The following is a 20,882-nucleotide window of genomic DNA, read 5'->3' as shown; positions in this document are numbered from 1 at the left end:
AATCCATTCCTACCATCCCAATTATTCACAGCAATGAGTCCGAAACCTCTTTAAAGGGACAGTCTGGAATTTTGGACATAGGACTTCATTTCCTAGTGAGCCAGAGTGTTGGAGACGTGTGGAGACACTTTTTAAAATATTCCATCCAGTCCTTGTATTTGCAGAGGCCACTGGTGCTAGGCTAGTGCATGTGACTGGTCATAGTTATCCTGACACTAAAAACAGTCTTACCCACTCCACAGTGCACCCAAGGCAAATGTATTATTACGCCAGACTGTCAATGTAAATGTCTGTGTTGATAAAATAATGTTTGAAATAAAACTAACCTTGCATCGCATGTTGAGGGACTATTTTCTCAGCAGCAGCGGAATTTTACTTTGCCGATAAACTCGCTGCTGCTGCTCAGACATAAATCCTTCAAATGCAAGGTTGGTTTTACTTCTAAAATTGTGTCTCCACACATCTCCAACAATCAACTAAGAAGGTCCTTGTCCAAAATTCCGGACTGTCCCTTTAAGACCAGTGAAGAGTTTCACCATCACGGTAATGGTAGAATCAACTAGCATGCTAACAGTGCGCTTCCTGGTTCACAGAGGATCAAAATAATCTATAATTAAATGCAGACAGCACATAACAGTTTCATTTTGACCCTAAGAGCTGCTTTTAAAATATATCTGTTCTGGGATTTGTTACATGCCAAAAATGTCTCTTTAAACTGTCTGAAGTGTACTAACAGTAGATCAGTCTAGTTGAAGTAACAGTAGTAGTAGTTAGTAGTACTAGTAGTAGCATTAGTTCATTATCTGCATGTGTTTTGATTTAGATGTTACAGTTTGATGATAAATCCTGCTTAATTCTGTTTTTGTTTTTTAATAATGGGTCATGTCCTGGTTCAGTAATGGGTAAAAACAGGATCGGACCTGGTTTACTCATTGGTTCATTACTTGGCTTGTACCTTTTGTGTTTTAGCCTGTTTATATGGTTCTCTGAAAGTAATTTTCTAGGTTGGTGCTTGTTGAAAATCACTGATCTAAACATTAAATGCTGACTTCTTCTCGCAGCTGTTTTAACACTTGCAAGATGACGTACATGATTCACACATTATTATGTATGTGTGCTCACTTTCACTTAGGAGAAAAACAGAACAGATTTGAACAGGTTTGAAAAATAAGATAAGAGTGTAAGTGAAGATGTAAGACAATGATTAGATCAAAGTAACAGAGGCAAGAAGGAAAAGACAGGGATGAATTTAAAGGCTTTTATTAGGATGTAGTAATCAAGTTCAAACAGTGAAGAAAATATTACTTTCCAACATTTTTAAACAAGTTTCAGCCTAAATAAGACAATGTAATTTAGGACATTGTGCAAGTATTAGTTTAAAATGCTTAGAGGAAAGAAGGAAAGGACAGGAATGAAATTAAAGGTTTTTATTAAGATGTGAAATCTCAATGGAACAAGACAGAAATAGTGCAATTCCAGAAAATAGTTATTGTTAATATTATTCAGTTACAAAGTGTAGTAGTAGGAGTTGTTGTTGTGTTACAAGTGGCTCATTCAAAGTACTAAATAATGTCACAGTAATAGCAATGCCAACAAAGCCATTATCACTATTGTGTTGTGTATCACCAAAGCAAACCTGTTGAATGGACCTAAAATAGCAACATTATAAGATTATTATATTGAAGAATTGCCCTGATCATTTAAATATTTTGTAGTAAAATGGTGGATGCTACACATTGAGCTAAGGCAGTGGTTCTCAAACACTTTTTCACCTCAAGTATAATCTAAGGCTGTGTTCATACTTTAAACCCAGGATTAAATTAAAACTAAACTCAAAATTAAGACCAAGACAAGAATAGACTAGGACTAAACTACCAAACCAAGTCTAGGACAGGACTACACCCAAAGAAAATATTTGGTCGTATAAGTACCACTAGATAAACCAAATCTAAACTATGCCTAAAAGTATTACTGGATGATTGCTATAATAGTTCTAAATAAGGACCAACCCCAAAGGAGGACAAAAATGATGATCAAAAAGGGTGCATTCACACTTTTTCTGGTCTAGTTTCAGTTTAGCTCCGAATATAGTCACAGTTTAGTCCCAATTATGGTGTGGGGATTATGCAAGTTAGAAAATATTCAGCCTTCAGAGTACCATCAGATCTAAACCAAGTCTAAACCAAAACAATTAACCCAAAGGAGGACAAAAATCATAAATGTGACTATATTTTGCAGTTTGAGAACCACTGGTCTGGGGAGAGTTCCTATCTGAGTTTCTTACCATTTCTCGGGGCAGGAACATGTCCTCTTGCCGTAGGACCACGAGGCTGACGCTCTCTCCCTGACGAGTGCTACGGAGCATAGACACCAGCTCCTCCTGACCCACGCCTGTGATGTCCACTCCATTCACCTACAACAGGGAAATAAACAAGTTAATACCACAAATGTACTCTCATAATGACATTTACTGCATGCAGGAATCTTACAAAATTCTGTAGTTTGGTACCACTTTATAATCACTGCACCTTAATTAAGAATGATTCAGGATTAGCAACAATTTCATTAAGGGGTTAGGGTTAGGAGTTTGGGGCACAGTATTAATTAAAGGGCCCATTTTACACTATTTTCAGATCTATGTTACAATGTTGTTTCCTAATCACATGACATCTAAAACTCACAGATCCTGCATGTTCTCTCAGACAGAAAACATTCTGTTCCACCTTGTGATGTCAAGTGGTAATACAGGAAGTACTCCACTGTGTTTTTAAACTTCATACAATTTCATAAAAAAAAATTTGGATCATTTCAGTCCTGGAATTGCCAGTCTTTTTGAACGAAAGGTAAAAGTTAACATGAAAACTACTGCCTCATGACATCACAAGGTGGAACTGAGCATTTTGAGCTTTGGAGATGTAGACAGACTAATAATAAAGGGTTACTCAAACATGTGTAAATGAAACAAAACACAACTCCAGGTATGCTTTTGAGGAGGTGACAGCATTATAACTTGGCTTACAGCTCACAATTTTGTGTAATATATATATATTTTCAAATCAAAAATTGGCACTGACAAGCATGTGTTTGTGTCAGTATTTATGGCTTTCATGCACAAGGATTCCTTCCTGATTCGAAGGATTTGGCATAGCAATGGTCCTCTATTGTTAAAGCAATAGAGCAATACAAATCAAATACTGTATTTTTTGAATGGGGAAAGGCCTCACAAAATCCTTCAAATCAGAAAGGAATCATTTTCTTAATTAGTACGATGCTAGAAGCACATGCTAGGAAGAAATTTAAGTGGATGAAAAAATAAAATAATGCAACTCAGATCTACACAATTTTAACCATATAATTGGGCACATGTGGAACAGTGTACAATAGATAAACAGCAGTTGTAAAATTCCAGCAATCTGTCTTCTATTTTGAAAACCCAGCAGAGATTTTCCTCATGGCAGGAGACATAGACAAGTAGCATTTACTGAGCACCGAAATGTTGGCAGCACAATAGTGATACAGAGGCCGCTGGGCTTAAGACTGCTCCAGGCTCTGAGTACTGGAGAGAGAGCTACTGTCAAGATGTGATTTTGAATCCTGCGAACAATAGAAGTGCATACAACATCCGCGGATTTGGGGTGGCGAAGGTTTCACGTTTTCTTTTGTGTCAAACATTTGAAAGACATTGCAGGGTTTACTGTTGTCAATCTAGGTGCATAGTTTATTCATGCTTGAACCAGTAATCTTTGCCTTCATGGTTTAGCCTCAAGCAAACCTACATTTTGTAACAGAGTAAGTCTGGTTTTAGCTAAATATAAAATATCACTATGAGCTTAAATAGTGTATGCTGGAAAAGTTAACTGCTGCCTGTCAAAATAATAATCATCTCAACATTTAAATTTGTATTGGTTCTTCAAATTGAAAATAGTACGACTCTAGAGATCATATATTAATCACAAACAAAGAGGTATTTGTATGCTGTTAGCAGTTATTCAGCTATTAATTTGCATTTATAAAACTCTTGTTAAATAGCAGAAATATGTACATAAGCATCTAAAGCTAATAATGCTATAAGGAGCACTACTTATACTAAGAGTATAATGGGAAGAAATATGTTTATGGCTGTATATTTCTGAATCATTGCTATTAGGAAAACAGTACTTGAATAAATTACTACCAAAAATGTAAACAAGCACATATTATGTATTTACTATTAGCCAAAAATATGATCCCTAAACTAAAGTGTTACCAATAATATAAATATAATAAGACTTGTTTTAAATGATGGTGCATTCTTGATTCACTCCTCTGCCCTGGGACAGACTAACATACCTCCAGGATACGGTCCCCAGACTGCAGGCGTCCATCTTTGACGGCCGCTCCACGAGGCAGAATGTTTTTGACCAGAATGGGCCCGGGACCATGGACTGAAGAATCTCTGGTCACCACAGTGAAACCAAGACCCTCTGAACCTACAAATCACAAAGGACATAATATAATACAGAAAATATTAGATTCATAAAACTTTATTTAGCCACAAGGGAAATGTATTTATTTACTATGAACTGTATTTAAATTTTAGTTAGAAAATCACTAATAATTCAGCTAATCAAAAATATAAGATACTAGAGGAAGCAGAATAAAAAACACTCATGCTATTCTGCTATTCATATGTTATGTCTAACCAAATACCTATTACACACTAGAATCATTTGGATTATTTTAGCCCTGGAATTGACTATCTCTACTGAACCACACGCAAAAGGTACCTGTTAACTTTAAAACTACCCCTGCATGACATCACAAAGTGGAATTAAACATTTTGAGCTTTGGAAATGTAGACAGAATAATGAAGGGTTACTCAAACTTGTGTAAATGAAACAAAACACAACTCCAGGTATGTTAGTGATGAGATAAAAACATTCTAACATGACTTAAAGCTGGTGTAATATAGGACCTTTAATATTTTCACTCTCATTTTGTCGTTGCCCCATTATTTTATCATTTTCGCATAATTGTCAGAACCTACACAGGCGTGAAAATGACTCACATGAGATGTAACTGTTTACATTTCAATAATCTGATAACTTCTGGAATCAGATAGGAGTCAGATTGTTGGTGTGTGTGTGTAAACATAACCACTGTTTGTGCTTCCTGTTATTTATTAGTTTTTGTATTTATGTTAAATTCTCCCGCCCGGGGTCTATCCTGCTCATGTCACTACAAATAGACTTTAAAGAGCTAACTGATTTCCTATTGAGTGACATGGCTGTGAAAAGTTCAAGATCCACTGCTGTAGGTAATAGAAGTCAACATCAAGAACACATAAAGCCATCTGAGGACTGTTAACTTTGTTCTTTCCCGTAGAGACGAGGGGTTAAAAGCTAAACCTGGAGGAGATTGCACGTTCCTGTTGCTTAAAGCCCTTTAGCTGTAGCTTGTGGCGATATTTTCTAGTGTGACGAGTTCACCCGCGGGGCAAAAAAAAAGGCATGAAAAAAAAAGAAAAAAAATGAAAAGAGGCAACCAAGTGTGAATGAAGACTGAATGTGCTGGAAAAGGCCTAGATTAAAACCATAAAACCCATAAGAGAGTGAGTGTGTGGCTGGCTTATAAACATACATGTATGCACAAAATGACCACATGAGCGTATAGTGCGATATAGTGGAGCAATGGAGAGTGCAGTGCTCCTTTATAGACCTCATTTAGTCTGGTCTCTTTAGCACTGCAGAGTCAGCACTTTGGCTAGCTATGAATTCATATCAGCAGAAATGAACAGATCAATAAAGACTTAATAGACCCTGAAGAGAGGGAATCAGGAAGATGGAGGGAAGAGGAAAGGGTGGGAAGGACAGTGGGCCAAAGAATGACGAAAAAGAGATGTTATAGAGGACAATAGAATGGATACAGGCCCGGGACAACAGGTTTAATATAGACATGGAGAATTAGACTATATATTGCTACTATATTCAGGGCTTTCTGTTTATAAATGATATTTTGATGACTTGCCCATTCAAAAGATATAATATTTTGTTTTTAAATGCTATGGCAACGGTGCTAGATTTTTATCACTCAGAAACCCATGGACATATTGTTTCCCACGGATTATGCTGAGACTGAGGCTTCCTTCTTTGCATGTAATATAACATCTTTTTGGCATCTTTTATTATTGGGAAACACTGAATATGTAAGACAGAATATTACTCCACAGAATATATTGTTTTTTTCTGTCTATAATCTGTCACAATTTACCATAAAGTCATGTTGTTAAATGTGAAAATTGTCTAGTCACATTCTATATGGTTTAATGTTCAAGAAAAGTACACTATTTTTTGGACTATAAGTCACACTTTTTTCATGGTTTGGGTGGTCCTGCAACTTATACTCCGGTACGACTTTTATATTAAAATGTTCAGACTGACACCTGAGAGAGGGCGCTCTAGGCTTGTGTGCCAGTATCTGCTACTTCTATTACTCCTGTATCACTGTCACTTGGTGCCCTACTACGCATATCTCCTGCATGTGTCCTGCTGCAAATATTTAGTCGAAAACAGTGAGCAAGATACTTGTGACGGACTGGTGAAAAGCGGGGATGGAGAATACAGCTTCACGGTAACCGGGCAGAGGCGCCATGCAACTTTCCTGGAAGTCATTGGATGGATTGACAAAGCCTGGACTTCAGTGACACCGAAACCATCTTGTTGGGAGTGAGAAAGGCCGGAATAATTCTAACTAGAACTGATGCTGAGTCTGACGACAGCTACGCAGAAGAGGAAGCAATGCTCTGTTTACCGCCAGAGGTCGCGGAGTTGCTCAGAAGTGACACAGAGGATGAAGAATTCAATGGATTTAGTGATTTGGAGTGAGATGGAGAGTTTGGTAAACGTGTTATATTCTATTGTTTATGCTATAGTTATCTGAATGCTATAGTTATCTGTTATGTTACATTAACAGTCTGTTGTTCTCTATTCTGTTGTTATTACTATAATTTGCCTTTCAAGATGAAATGTCAGTTCCTGGTCTCTGATTTTATAAAAGAAATTTCCCTCCAAAAGTGCGACTTATAGTCCAGTGCAACTTATATATGTTTTTTTCCTTCTTCATTACGCATTTCTTGGCTGGTGCGACTAATACTCCGGAGCGACAGTCCAAAAAATATGATAGTCCAATTGAATACAACGGTGTCCCTGAGTTACAAGTATATTGTGCTTAGAAACATCTGTAGCCACAACTGCCCTGGGGCAAACTGATAGAGATGTGGCCATCATTCTACAATCATCCCAATTACACTTACTTAGGTACTTATGTAGGTTTAGATGTACTTATTATTATTCTTTTATGCTGAGTGAGTACCACACTTTTCTAAGTTTATTTCAACTTGTTGTTTTCAAAATCCAAAACCATCAGACTCTGCACAGACATATTTAGGTATTTTGTTCTAGTCAGTTATGCATTTCAATTACATTTCACAGTGGACCTACGGGACACAAATTTATGAATTGAACACACAGTTTGCAATGAACAATAATATCCGATTCACAATTGAACAAATGGAGCTTGCCAACATGACATCAGACTTTATTACGCCTCTGATGGGAATGAGTCACCAGGCTGCAATTCAAACTATGATTCGAAATTAATTGCAAATCATAAGAGCTGTATTGTTTTATTCCTCCTGCACTAATTAGACATTCTGTGGTGAGGTCTAGACATATGCTTTTCATTTTATGCTATTGTTGACTATGGTTGTTGAGATTAGTGCTTACCTTTCTTCAAATCGATCCTTATTCGTCTCCCTCCGCGTTTACTGGACACAAGACTAGACAGGCCTGGACTTATCCTGGAGTGGGGGCTCTGGCTTCTGCTCCTGGGGGCCTGTGTGGAGAATGATACTGTTATACAATGTTTGAAGGTGGTCTATCCCTTTAAACACAGACTAAAATTTGATATAAGCAACTGGGCCACAAAGAAAAAAAAGTTACCGTGAGCAGGTAATATATTCAGTTATAGGTCTATATATTTCTAGAACTCAATTAGACTCAAAATTGTTACCAAGAGGTGGATGGGTTTCCCGTTTCCTCTTGTTACAGGCAACATTTTAAGGATTTTTCACCATTCAAAAGATAGATTTTGTTAACTGATATGACAGCGGCCCTATTTATACATTATTTATAAACACATGGATAATTAAGTAACAGTAGAACAAAGAAAACTGTCTCACACTAGACTAAACCAGGATTACAACAGAACCAAACCAAGTCTATGGCCCCATCCACACTAGTACGTATGCAGTGTTCATCCACACTAATCCGATGGAAAACGATCTGGTGCCGCCAGCTCCCACAAATTCATTCGAGTACAGATCTGATCCTGCACGGTGATGCCTGAAAACGCTGATGTAGATCTATGCACCGCAAAGTAACTAATTCACCGCCATCTAAGTGTATGACCTGCAGACGTGTAATCTCTGAAAAGTTTAACATGACCCGTCTCCAATGCAATAGAAGCACAGAACAGACTCACCATTAGCAGAACAGCCCTCTGTCACAGAAAAAACACTCATATTCCACTGAGTTGTGTCCTTTAGTCCGACAGAAGTTGAACCGCATCAGTGCACAATATCGAGCTGTTTTGAGAGTTCAGTTTATGCTAATTAGCCATGCGGTTTTAAGTTTTGTTTCTGTAAAACGTAAACAAAAATGCTCAAAGCTGTGTGGATAAGGAAGGATTGTGGACATAGAAACAACTTGAGTGGACGCAGATTGTTTCCGATACGGTGATATGGTGATACACGGATTCCTTTCAGTGTAAACGGGGTCTTAATCAGGACTAAACTGAACTCAAACCAGGACACATGTGAACGCCCTACCAAGACAATTTTGTTATTTAAAACAATACAATTTTGTCCATATATTTCTATATTGACTATCCTAAGTTGTCAGTGTTATAGTAGAAGCCTATTAAACTACCTTTTGCTTTAGATCTATACAATACATGGATTTTCTCTTTTTCCCCATTCAAAAGACATAATATTTATACATGTATGTTATATAATTTACTTAATATTTGAATTGTTAACTGCTATGGCAACAGTCCTCATTCTGGAACCAATGAACAGCCATAGCAGAGCAGCAAGTTTATGTTTTCTCTTTTCACTTTTAACTTTCTTAACTGGCAATAGAAGCAGTAGTTAGTTAGGGCTGCTGACAGCTTTTCCAAACTTAGTATCTTTCTTTAATAATCAAGTACAAGTCCCTTATTATTTTAAACATAACATCTTTTTACGCCAACTGTAACAAAGCAATACCATTTTCAAATAAATATATCTACATTTGTTTAGTTATATTGCTGGATTTACACTAAAATATCAGGTTTAAAAATAATCGTGCCTAAGTTCTGTCTTGACGTCCACAGTCCATTTACTCTTCTCGTCTGACTTTGGTGACCAGAAAAACTCACCATAATCACTTGTTGCTTAGTAACTGTTGCCCGCGCCAGCTGTTTCACATCGCCATGGAGACGTGACGATAAAATTACACGTCTTTTCACAGTAGAAAAAAAAAAAAAAAAAAGATTTAAGACTGAAAAACACATGAAATAATATGAACTTCGCCAATCCTGTGAGAGTTTAATATTAAAAAGCAGCTTTAAAATCTCAAAGGAAACGCTGGCTATGAGCAGAAAGGATTAGGAATTAAAAATAGTTCATTACTTCTCAGTTTAATCAAATTTATTCACTGTGTAATCGAACAAATTCATCGAGGGATTAGGATTTTCATTATAAAGTACCTGGAAAAGTCATACTCTTAAGCCACGCTCCTCAGGCTCTGGGCTGGGAGCCAGACAGGGACATGGGAGATTTGATATGGGTCGCAGGATATAGTATTATCAAAAAGGTATTCATTAAAGCTCATATGTGGTAGGCCTACTTATCTGGTGCTATGTATATCTTGTCAGTTTGTAGTAATTAGAAAAAAAAGTCACTATAAAGATGGAAAGGGCAATGCAAAAAATATAAAATTGTTAATGTTGTAGATATAGTAGACAGAGATTGGGTCATGGTTTAGTCCTGGCTTAGTCCTTTCTTAGTCCTGACTTAGTCCTGACTTAGTCCTGACTGATTTAGTACTGATTTAGTCCTGACTCAGTCCTGACTCAGTCCTGGTCTAATCCTGGTTTAGTCCCAGTTTAGTTTCACTTTCACAGTTTTGTCACAATTTTAAAGCCACTATACGTATGTGATTTTTACTCCTTTAAAATGTGAAAAACAGAGGCAACATTTTTTTAACAGTTTGCAGTGGTCTGAAGTTATTATTCACTTACCTTATGCAATCTGAAAATACTAATAATTCACTGAGTATTTGTCAGAACTCTCACAGACCATCACATTAAATCTAACAACTAGCATGCTTTAAATTTTGATGCAGACAGTACAAAGCAGACTTAATTTGGTCCCAAAAGCTGCTTATTCAATATATCTGTATTGGAGCAAGACACATTCTGTTCAGATACATGGGGGAAAAAAATCAGGTAGCCTTTAATGTGGTGTTTGTGCAAATGTGAACGCACCCTTAGAATAGCATTAGTTCTTTTCAGGTCCTGGTTTTGTGCATCTCTAGACCTGATTTAAACTGAGCTTTATGCCATGTTATAATGTTGTTACCTCATCAAAAGACATATCTGGACTCACGCATGTTTGAGTAATCCTGGTTTATTAGTGTGTTTACATCTACAAAGCTCAAACTGTTCTGTTCCACCTTGTTATGTCATTATGGGGCAGTTTTAAATTTAACAACAAGCTTTTACCTTTTGTTTAACAGAGACAGGAATTCCAGCGTAACTCAGCCTAAATATGCAGGGTTTGTGAGTTAAATATGTGTGAATGAAACAAAACATAACTCCAGGTATGTTTGTGAAGAGGAAGCAACATTGTAACAGATCAGAAAATAGCGTCATAGGGCCCTTTTAACCTGATTTAGACATTATCTGGTGGTACGGATATTAACAAATCAATCTTACCCGGACAGGAGGTTCCATTGGCACAGCCTCCTCTGGTGTCCTCATGGCCGTACTCTCTGGAGGTCTGAACACTGGTTTGGCCATGACAGGAGGAGGGGGGTCTTTGGGTTTGGGGACCCGGGGACTGCTCTCTGGGCCTGGGGGTACCGGGGTACTGTTGAAGAGCTGTCCAATCAGACTCTTCTCATATCTCTCTCTGTTGGAGGATGAGACCACCTCCAGACGGACAATAGGGGAGCGCATGGCCTGCCGAAAGATCTCCTGGGCTCTGGATGGGGGGAAAAAAGGAGAGAAAAAAGTAAAAATACTACACAGTCTGAAGAATACACCAATGTAGTAAGCAAAGGTACACTATAGATTCCTAGAAAACAGCACGCAAATTACTATAAAAGAAATTACACTAACCCATGTACATTAAAGGTCTTATATTACACAAAATTTACACTTGGAAAAAAACAATTCAATAGTTCTCACAATAACATCGTAGACATTACAATATATTGAATTACAAGTCTTTTTGCTTAAATTAAGAATTATGCTGCAGCAGTAGCTAAAAAAGACAGAGGGAACTTCATAGACCATGATCCTTTGCTCCATTTCAGTGCAGACTACAAGAACAAATAACAGTTCTAAGCACTTTTAAGTCTTTTAAGTTCTTTGGATTAAGTCTTGTCAAGGCATTTTAAGAGGAAAAAGAAGTCTATTCACCTCAACAAAATATTGCAATAAATATTGTACTGTGAGATGTATGTCATGAAAATATCAGACTGAAAGATTTGGATATTGTTACATCCCTAATTGTGAGCCTCCTCATCATATCATGAGCTTTCCCACGATATCGCAATAAATATCGTACTGTGAGGTTCATACTGTGATGATATCATATCCTGAGACTTGACTATCGTTACATCCCTAATAGATTCATCTCTGTTGAACAAAATTCAGCACAAATCTTTATCAATATCACTACATTTGAAACTTTATTTGAACTGAAAATCTGCGCAAAAGACGTACTTAAAAACTTTTTACTCTTTAAGTACATTTTCAACGGGCGCTTCAATACTTTTACTTCAGTAGACTGTTGCCGCTCCCAAAATGAGGGTGCGGCAACAACATCATCATCTAGCTTCCCATCACAAGAATCCCATTTATCTTAATGATGCATCTTCATAAATTGCTCAAACGTATAACAAAAGGCTGCGTTCTTAATAAGTACCATGAAGTGCAGAAATACCGACAGTCTATCAGAAAGCAGACACACACCTGCACAGTCGGCCATCGGACTCCTATGGTCAATAAAAGAGATCATTTTGCAGATAATCATAATTATGAGATTATGCTAAGTATGTTAGAGGAAGCAGTGTGTCAGGAGCTATCGGCATAAACCATTACTCACTTCAGAAATCCAAGAGAGACAATCTGGTTTATTCACTGTTATTGGATTAAAGCCTCATTGTATCCCTCCTAGATTATTATTGGACTCATAATGACCATAATGTTTCCGTAACAAGAGATTAGGTCCACAATATCATATGTATAAAGTATTCATATTGTAATTTATGGGGTATTAGACAGAAAAAATGCAGCTTTCTTCTTTGTAAGGAATATGCATAATAATAATTAAAAGCAATGGTAATATTTAAAATGTATTCCTTTATTTATAACCTGTAAAGACTGAAACTAATGTATTTTTAATGTATGAAAAGCATAACGCACTGCTCTGGGGCAAAGGCCATGGCGTCCCACACAAGAAAACTATGAACTGGCAAGATTGGGTTTCAAACCAGTAACCTTGTGGTTTTAGGGATTTCAGTTAAAGCAGGAGTACCTGGTATTCGAATCATGAAAGAGGAAGTATTGAAATCTGTCACACTAGTTCTCACAAACCCTTTGGCAAATATAGTATTCTCTAGTATTCATGATTTTTTGAGCATGTGTTAAATTTAGAATGGCTTTTTCAGGCTGCAAAGTGAAACAGGTTGGACCACCAATGCTCACTCACCTCTCACCTTAAAATGTTATATAATTAATAAAATGGTTTATAATTAGATAACGACATGCAGTGATCTGATTTTGTCATAAAATACAGCTTATAGCTTTTACAGTCTTAAAGATATGGAAAAACAAAACTAGTTCATTTTACATGGTTTGCAGTGGTCCTCCTCACTTTACCTTATGCATTCTAAACTTCTAATGCATTCTAGTTTCCAACAACTAGCATGCTAACCACATACTTTCTGATTTGTTGACAACAGAAAGCTTTATAAACAGATACATACAGTACATAGAGGACTTAGTTTGAGCTGCTTATACAAAATATATGTACTGGGGAAAGAGATTTTGCTCAAATAAAAGGTAAAAAAACCTGCACTTTATGGTGAAAAACAAATGCAGCCATTTACAAGAGAAACAGTGGGTAGTGCAGCTTTAACCATCTGAATCCTGACCCACTACAGCCTTTTTTTTCTTTTCTTTTCTTTTTCCAATATTTTGCTTTTCTAATTTCCATATTGAACCCATTGCTCTGGCAGGACAGTCTCATAAATGCCAGTATCACACCTTGTTGAATGACACTTGTGCTTGGCTCATTGTACTAAAGCTACAATGCGGAACAATAACATTAGATGGAGGGGCAGATTGGTGTCGTCCAGAGGCCATTGTGTAAAGATGATATCATTATGGCCTCTCTCAGTGTGAGCCACGTTTGTGTAAAAGAGATATCCTAATCAAACAGCCTTCTTCAGTAAAGCTGCCAACTGGGAACAATGGAGCTGTGTGTGTGTTTGTGTGTGTGTTGTGTGTGTGTGTGTATGTGCTACTGTGTGGACACTAAGAGGACGACCAATGGCCTACTTATGTGAACTGAACAGAGGTGAGTACAATTCTGTTATTCTGAGGGAAAAAAGCAAAACTGGACTGACTGAATATACAGTATTCATGGCTCAAACAATGTTCGTCCAGCAACATAAAGGACGGGTCAAATGCAGAGGACATATTGCCCCTTTGAAGTAAAAAGCAACAGAAACTAGCTGAAAGGTTATTATGCTGTGAAAATCCTAAAAAAACAAATTGCCAGGATTTATAGAATACAATCCACTGCATTTCTTTAATTCACTTGTGACATTTGAAATGATCAGAGTAAAGTTAGGTCAAATTCCAAATATAAAATATATGATTTAAAGGTAGATTTTGACAATGTAGTTTCTATTTAGGATTAGGATTATATAACAGGTCTACGGTGACCACGGCAAAAGTTAGGATTTCAGAGGAAATTGATGAGAATATACTTGCCATGTGTTCCTATCCTAACATTCAAGTTTGTGTGAAACCCTTTAAAGGTCCTATTTTACGCATAACTGTCCCTTGTGATTTTTAAGTCATGCCAAAAACATACAGTATCTGGACTTGTGTTTGTTTAATTCACACGTTTGAGTGGACCTTTATTATTAGTCAGAAGAATTTGGAAATTCCAGACCTGAAATTATCCAAATGATTCTAACGAAGGAATATGAAAAGTGTGAGTTTAAAACACAGTAGGATGCTTCCTCTATTACCGCTTGGCATCACGAGGTGGAACAGAGTGGAAACAACATACTAAATATCAGAAAACAGCGTAACATGGGCTCTTTAAAACCTATAGCATATTTTCAAGTGCCAAACAATATGACAGAAAACTAACATAAGTACAACAGATAATTTACCATTGCATATACTGTCCCATATGTAAAGTACACAACACTATGTCCCATATGTTACATGTATCTACACAAAGGAGCATCTTGTCTTTATGAACAATAGATTGAACCTCCTGCAGTGTTAATCCACTTACCTACAGCACAGCATCAAACTCTGCATGTCTAATCTCATTACCACACTCTAAACCGGACACGGATTATGGCCAAAAATGAAAAGATGTTGCCATTGTAATCAAAAGCATCCACATCATTGATTTTTAACAGTGACTAACATTTCCACAGGTGTGGTTTTGTCATTTCAGTGCACTGGTGAATACCCCAAATCCCATAATACTTCTTTAGGAGCATTAATAAAAGGATAGGGACAATTTTGCTTAGACGCGTTTAGGGGGAGATTTATGTGAATGAACAAAACTATCCTTTGAGAAATCAAGGCAAGATCCAGATGAATTGGGTATTCTCAAAGCATCTGTCTCTTTAGTTGTGAAGGTGGTAGGACAAAAAAGACAAAAAAGGAAACTTCAAGTACTAAGAAAGGACAAATATACAGTACAATACCAATGGAAATTTCAAGTTCAGAATTTAATGCTCGAACAATTTAGCCTTAAAGCTGCATTATGTAACATTGTGGGAGTGTGTGTCAAGTGACTGTTGTTGCCATTGCAATGTTATTGCTTTGCCTGCAATGTTCCACAGTATGGAATTAAAAGTATCAATTGCCTTTTTAGCTATAAACCATTTATTAAGTAATTTATTCATATCTTATACAATATAATTATTTAATTTAAGGTACATTGTCAACAGATTAGTGTTGTCACAATACTAAAATTTCAAACTCAATTTCGATACTAAGGAATAGACTCGATACTCCAATACCACCATGACAAGAAGAAACACCAGACTTTAGAAAATAAAATGTCATTTTCAACATTACATAGTAAGTAGTACTTTTTTTTATATTACTATGTGACCCTGAGTCATTCAAGTATGTTCAGTGGTCCATGAGTGTATACTAGTTTACTTCTACTTGTATACTTGATCAGATACAGCTCAAGATCATTCAAAGCATATTCAAGAAAGGTTCATTTCTGTCCTTTGAATGTGACTTCTTTAGTATTTGCTCAAATGAATATCTAGTTTCGACACTAGTTTTAGTATCGATTAGTATCTTATTTTCAATACTTTTGGCAACCCCATAACAGACTAAAAAAAAATAAGACAAAATAAGACAAAGCCACTAAAAGGACAGAATAGAAACATAGAAAATTACATTAAAAGGCAAGCTAGTCATTTTAAAAATACCATGTATTTTGATATATTATTCTATACTATTCAAAATTAAAACACAGTGGTTGGTATTTAATGTACAAAGGAATGACATTTTAAAAGGTCAAATATAGCATAAAAGCTTAAAGGGGGAAAATGTAGCTAATTAAATATTGCTAAAATGATGTACTATAAATTGTCTGAATCGGTCACAATAAAAACCAAGGACAACCCAAGGAAGGACAGGCTAATAAAAGGATTACACTGTATGCTAGCTCTGTCTATGCCATTGGAGAGGTTTAAATCATGTCAGATGTAATTTCTCACTAGTATGGGGCCTAATGGGGACTAAAGCAGAGGTGGCACTCACTGGCTGAATGACTTGTCCATGAGGTCGGTAGTATTGATCTTGACGATGCATTCATCCTCCACAAAAAGTCCCTCCTTTCTGCTCCGGCTGTCCTCCTCAATGCCGCGGATGAACAAACCCAGAGGCCTGAAGGCAAGGAGAGGAATGGCATGTAAATCATGAAGTGATTTAACTAAAGATCAAGAGTAGGAGGAATGGATGAATGTGGGCTGTATGAAGTCATATTTTGTTAAAGACCCTATATCATGCTATTTTCTAATCTATGTTATAATGTTGTTTCCTCATCATAAACATACATGGAGTTGGGTGTTTAGCAAACAAACTCTGCATATTTAGGCTGAATTCTTCTCTCAAACACAAAACACTCAGTTCCACTTGTTATGTGGCAACACAGAAAGTGCTTCAATGTGTTTTTTAAACTCCATACACCTTCATGAGGATTTCAGCCCTGGAATAGGCAATGTCTACTGTCAAAACACAACTCCAGGTATGTTTTTTAGGAGCTAATGACATTCTAACATGACTTAAAGATCACAAAAATGCATTTTGGGTAATACAGGACCTTTAATATTGTTGAAAGAACTGTTGAAATGTAAATGTAGGTCAGATACTCTCTTGTATTTCTTTTCTATGTTTAGCCCCATGGGTCTGACAGATACAGACAAAAGAATATCTCCAGAAGTGTGGCAGTGGGTTCAAAGGTGAAAGGTCAGTGCAACCAGACGGACTGTAGCTGCAGCAGAGGAAAAGGGTGGAGGACAGTGTGGATATGGGACTCACAGAGGAATGTAGAGACGTGATGAGAGGGTCAGGTGAAGCATGAGAACAACCATGAAAATATATCCTGCTCTGTTCAAGGAATTTCCCATACACTTTTGGACTGTCCAACGCCCAAAGACTAGGTGCCATCAATCTGTCACTGCTCACTATGTAATGAATGTGAAAATATTTGTTTCACATTAACAATGAAATTTGTATAAACTTTGACCTCTGTGACAAACCAGGAATTTACTTACATTTAATAATAATTACTTATTAATTAACATGAGTAAGAATCCACAGTAAAGCAATAAAATAAAGAATAAAATCAGTGACAGTAACCTGCTTTAAACAGTCGAAGGTATTGAGTTTGTTTTGAGACACTGTATTTGTGTAAAAACAAGTGGCTGCTCGGAGCTTACCGTCCACTGAGGGACGAGCAGTACGGGACAACATGGATCCCCAAAGGACTGTCCTCGCCCAAGATCTCCACTGTTCTCGTCAGGCTGGAAACAAAACCAGACACAGAAAACACAAAAAAAGAGAGTTAATACAATTGGCTGAATGATTAGTTTTGTGTGGGAATACAGCACAAAGCATTAGCAGTCAAATACCGGTACTTAAATAGGTAAACACAACTATAGCTCAATGTATGTGACAAAAGTGTGGATTTGAATTTTGCATTTTGAATAGCAGTTTAATGGCCACGCATGTACAATGAGTGAGAGTACAGTGAGTTGAAAGATAATAACTGAAGATAATAATTAGATAGTAACTCAGAAAACACATTTATTCACGGGCAAGGTTGTGCCTGAGGACACAAAAACAGTATCAACAGGTCGGAACAGGAATCAAACCTCAAACCTTTGAATTTGTGGATCAATTAGTGAGCCACAGCCAGTATACATGTAGGTAGGTATAGTAAGTAGTCCTGTGCAAAATACTGATATAAATCTGCTATGTTGATCATATCGCAGTTCACAGTTTCCCTATTTTATGCAGTAATATGTTCAAAGACAGAATTTTCCCACAATTCTCCTATCAGTAAACATCTGTATGGCTGAGTGACAGCTGAATTCAACCAATCGAATTCAACCAGTCACAGTGAAATTTCAGACAAAGTAGATGACTTTATACAGAATCAATTCAAAAGTATGCTCAGGCTCTAAGAAAATTATGATATTAATTGTTTCCTATATCACCCACCCCTGACGGTAAGTAACTGTTTCTCAGACTTATAATTAGCTGCACTGTCATCGCTGCAAGTTTGTTTACGACAGAGGTGTTATGTAAGTCAAGATCACCAAACTCTGAGTCGTATAACTTTGACAAACAGCTCACACGAGGGAGCAGAGAGAAGGTCAGGAGAGGATTAACTACTGCACGCGCTCAGATAAACTAATCAAATAAACAAGGACTTCCACACGCACGCACGCTTTTAAACAAAGGATGAATGTAAAGTACAGACTGGAATAAGCCAAGAGAGACATGGGGCCGGAAGAGAGAGAGAGAGGAAAAAGAGTGAAAAGAAGGGAGGGAGAGAGAGAGAGAATGGGGGGGTAGATAGAGAGAAGGAGAATAGATGAAAGAAAAGGGGAGAAAGCAGAGAGAGGGAGGGTGACAGATAGATAAAGAGAGAGATGAGACAAGAGGGAGGGGTAGATAGAAAGAAGTAGAATAGAAGAGAGGCAAAGAGAAAGGGTGAGAGAGAAGATGAAGAAATGGGGGCGTGAAAGCGAGGGGAGGGGAAAGAAAGAGAGGGAGAGAGACAAATCGAGAGACAAAATGAGAGGGTGAGAGAGACAGGGAAAGAGAAGAGGGTAAAGAAAAAGAACAAGAGGGTGAAAGAAAGAGGTAGATGGAAGAGAAAGGGGAATTAAAGGACTAAAGAAAGGAGGGAGGGGTGGAGAGAGAGAGAGAGAATGAAATATGGCAACAGTGAGCGAGAGAGAGAGACAGACAGACAGACAGACAGAGAAAGAGAGAAAAAGAGGGAGAGAGAGTTGTGTGTCTGGACTTTTGTTAAGTTTGAATAGACAGTTGGTCTCTCTCTATGGGCTCCGTTCACACACTCAGACTGGTCCCCCACACTGAATGGTCCATAAACAGGGCTGTGTTACTGATTGAAAAACTAATTGTTGTCCTCTGCAGTGATTCTCAGGGGGCATTTGGCAAACACCATCATGTCTGACTTTGGAGCAAGCTGTCCGCATTATCAAGTTTCATAATGAGTATTGTAAAGAGGGAACATGTACAGGCGGTCTGAAAATGTTTTGAAAAATATCTAATGGTGGTTAGTTATGCTTCGCCATCAGGGAAATAAACACATCCAGAAGCATAAAAATTGAGAGGAGACTCAAATATGTATTGCTAAACTAATACAGGAATCACATTTGTTACTTAGAGGTTTACTCTAAACTTATTGAGGTATTGAGAATTATTGACAATACGACACTAAGTTCAAAAGATATTTAGCTATTTACAGAGGACCTTATTACTGCTAATTTCAGCTTGATTGAAACCGATGTTGTGGCCCTAATGTACAGTGTAAGTGTAAAGTGTACAGTATAAGGCTGGTAAGTTTTTTTGACCAAAAGCACTACACACAGCATTCTTAAGTCATGTAATAAAGAAGTCAAAACCTTGATTCAAAGGTGGACAACTCCAGGAGAGGTGTTATAAAATACAATCAGTCAGTCAATCGCTCCTGCTGCTAAGGACAACGTCAGGGAAAGAAGGTGTCCAATTGGTCTGTTATTAATGTTCATATCGTGATTTATGGACAAAACAACGAAACCAGAATCATGTAGAGTAGAGTGGGTTAATACTAATATATATATATATATGGACATAGCTAACGCTCTACCCACTGTGTTCCAGATAGCAAGTTCACATGTGGGCTCTTCCGACTCCTTCTGATCCCTGGTTCCCATTGATTTACATTGGAATATTGTGGCCTCTCTCTCTGTAACTGCTGCTATGAGCCTCGTCATTTTGCTCTTAAAATGTTCGTATTAACCCGCTCTACATGATCCTAGGTTGTTGGTTTTTTTCACTATTTTGTACGTCAAAAACGTCCTATTCATAATATAGAGCCTGGCTCCAAAATCGCTTCTGTAGCATCGCAAGCTTCATTTGAGTGGCTATGAACGCTATGGGTGACGTCACACGCCCTTTGTCTACAATCTATGGTTAATACAAACATTTTCCTAACAGCCTGACAGCAGCATCCAAGGAGAGAGAGGCAATAGTTTTTCAAAAGAATATAAATTGGAGCCACAGCTGATGGAACCATAAGCGCACCAATACTCACTGCAAATTTTCTCAGCATAGAACTGTTAATAGTGGAAATAACCAATCGTGTATGACTGCAATACTCAAAAAAAAAAAACCCAAAAAAACAGGCATTTCCTTTTATTTTATTTCAAATCGGTGTAAAAGTTTCCACTACAAAGCCTACGCAGCAGTGCACCAGATGGTTTATGCACACAACATCTGCCATACCTTGTTATACTAGCAGCGTGAAACAACACCAGTGATGAGACAAATATGAAAATAATTATTCATACTTTTCTTTTGCCAAACATTAGTTGCTTTTCAAACAGACTTGGTGAGCAGGTAATGGCTTCCCTCTCCGCTGATGTATTTTCTATTGGCAGCTAAACAAAAGTCGAACAAAAACGCATTATAAGCACTTTTAATAGATGTGAAAGAAACTTGGAGAAATTATAAAGGAGGTTTTGAATTAATTAGACTTGGCTAATGAATTGAATAAT

At 37.2% G+C, this 20,882-nt stretch overlaps 1 protein-coding gene across 4 annotated transcripts in view; it reads right to left on the bottom strand.

Moving 5' to 3' along the window:
* The window catches only part of pard3bb (par-3 family cell polarity regulator beta b), a 346,128-nt gene that overhangs the window by 249,306 nt on the left and 75,940 nt on the right, over nt 1–20,882 (bottom strand). For all 4 annotated transcript variants that reach the window (XR_008632058.1, XM_055152785.1, XM_055152788.1 and 1 more), the window contains 6 exons: nt 17,529–17,612; nt 16,348–16,473; nt 11,017–11,284; nt 7,764–7,872; nt 4,330–4,469; nt 2,285–2,413 (listed from right to left, as the gene is read on the bottom strand). Coding sequence is in view for 3 of the 4 variants with exons in the window: in XM_055152785.1 (XP_055008760.1) it covers nt 2,285–2,413; nt 4,330–4,469; nt 7,764–7,872; nt 11,017–11,284; nt 16,348–16,473; nt 17,529–17,612 (856 nt within the window). In the remaining variant the exon portion in view is untranslated. The remainder of the gene's footprint in view (nt 1–2,284; nt 2,414–4,329; nt 4,470–7,763; nt 7,873–11,016; nt 11,285–16,347; nt 16,474–17,528; nt 17,613–20,882) is intronic.

Source organism: Boleophthalmus pectinirostris, unplaced genomic scaffold (assembly GCF_026225935.1).
Source record: "Boleophthalmus pectinirostris isolate CB_2022bp ecotype Guang Dong unplaced genomic scaffold, ASM2622593v1 HiC_scaffold_1, whole genome shotgun sequence".
Classification (NCBI taxonomy): domain Eukaryota; kingdom Metazoa; phylum Chordata; class Actinopteri; order Gobiiformes; family Gobiidae; genus Boleophthalmus; species Boleophthalmus pectinirostris.
The sequence above is the reverse complement of the archived record's forward strand: the minus strand, read 5'-3'. Positions and strand labels throughout refer to the sequence as shown.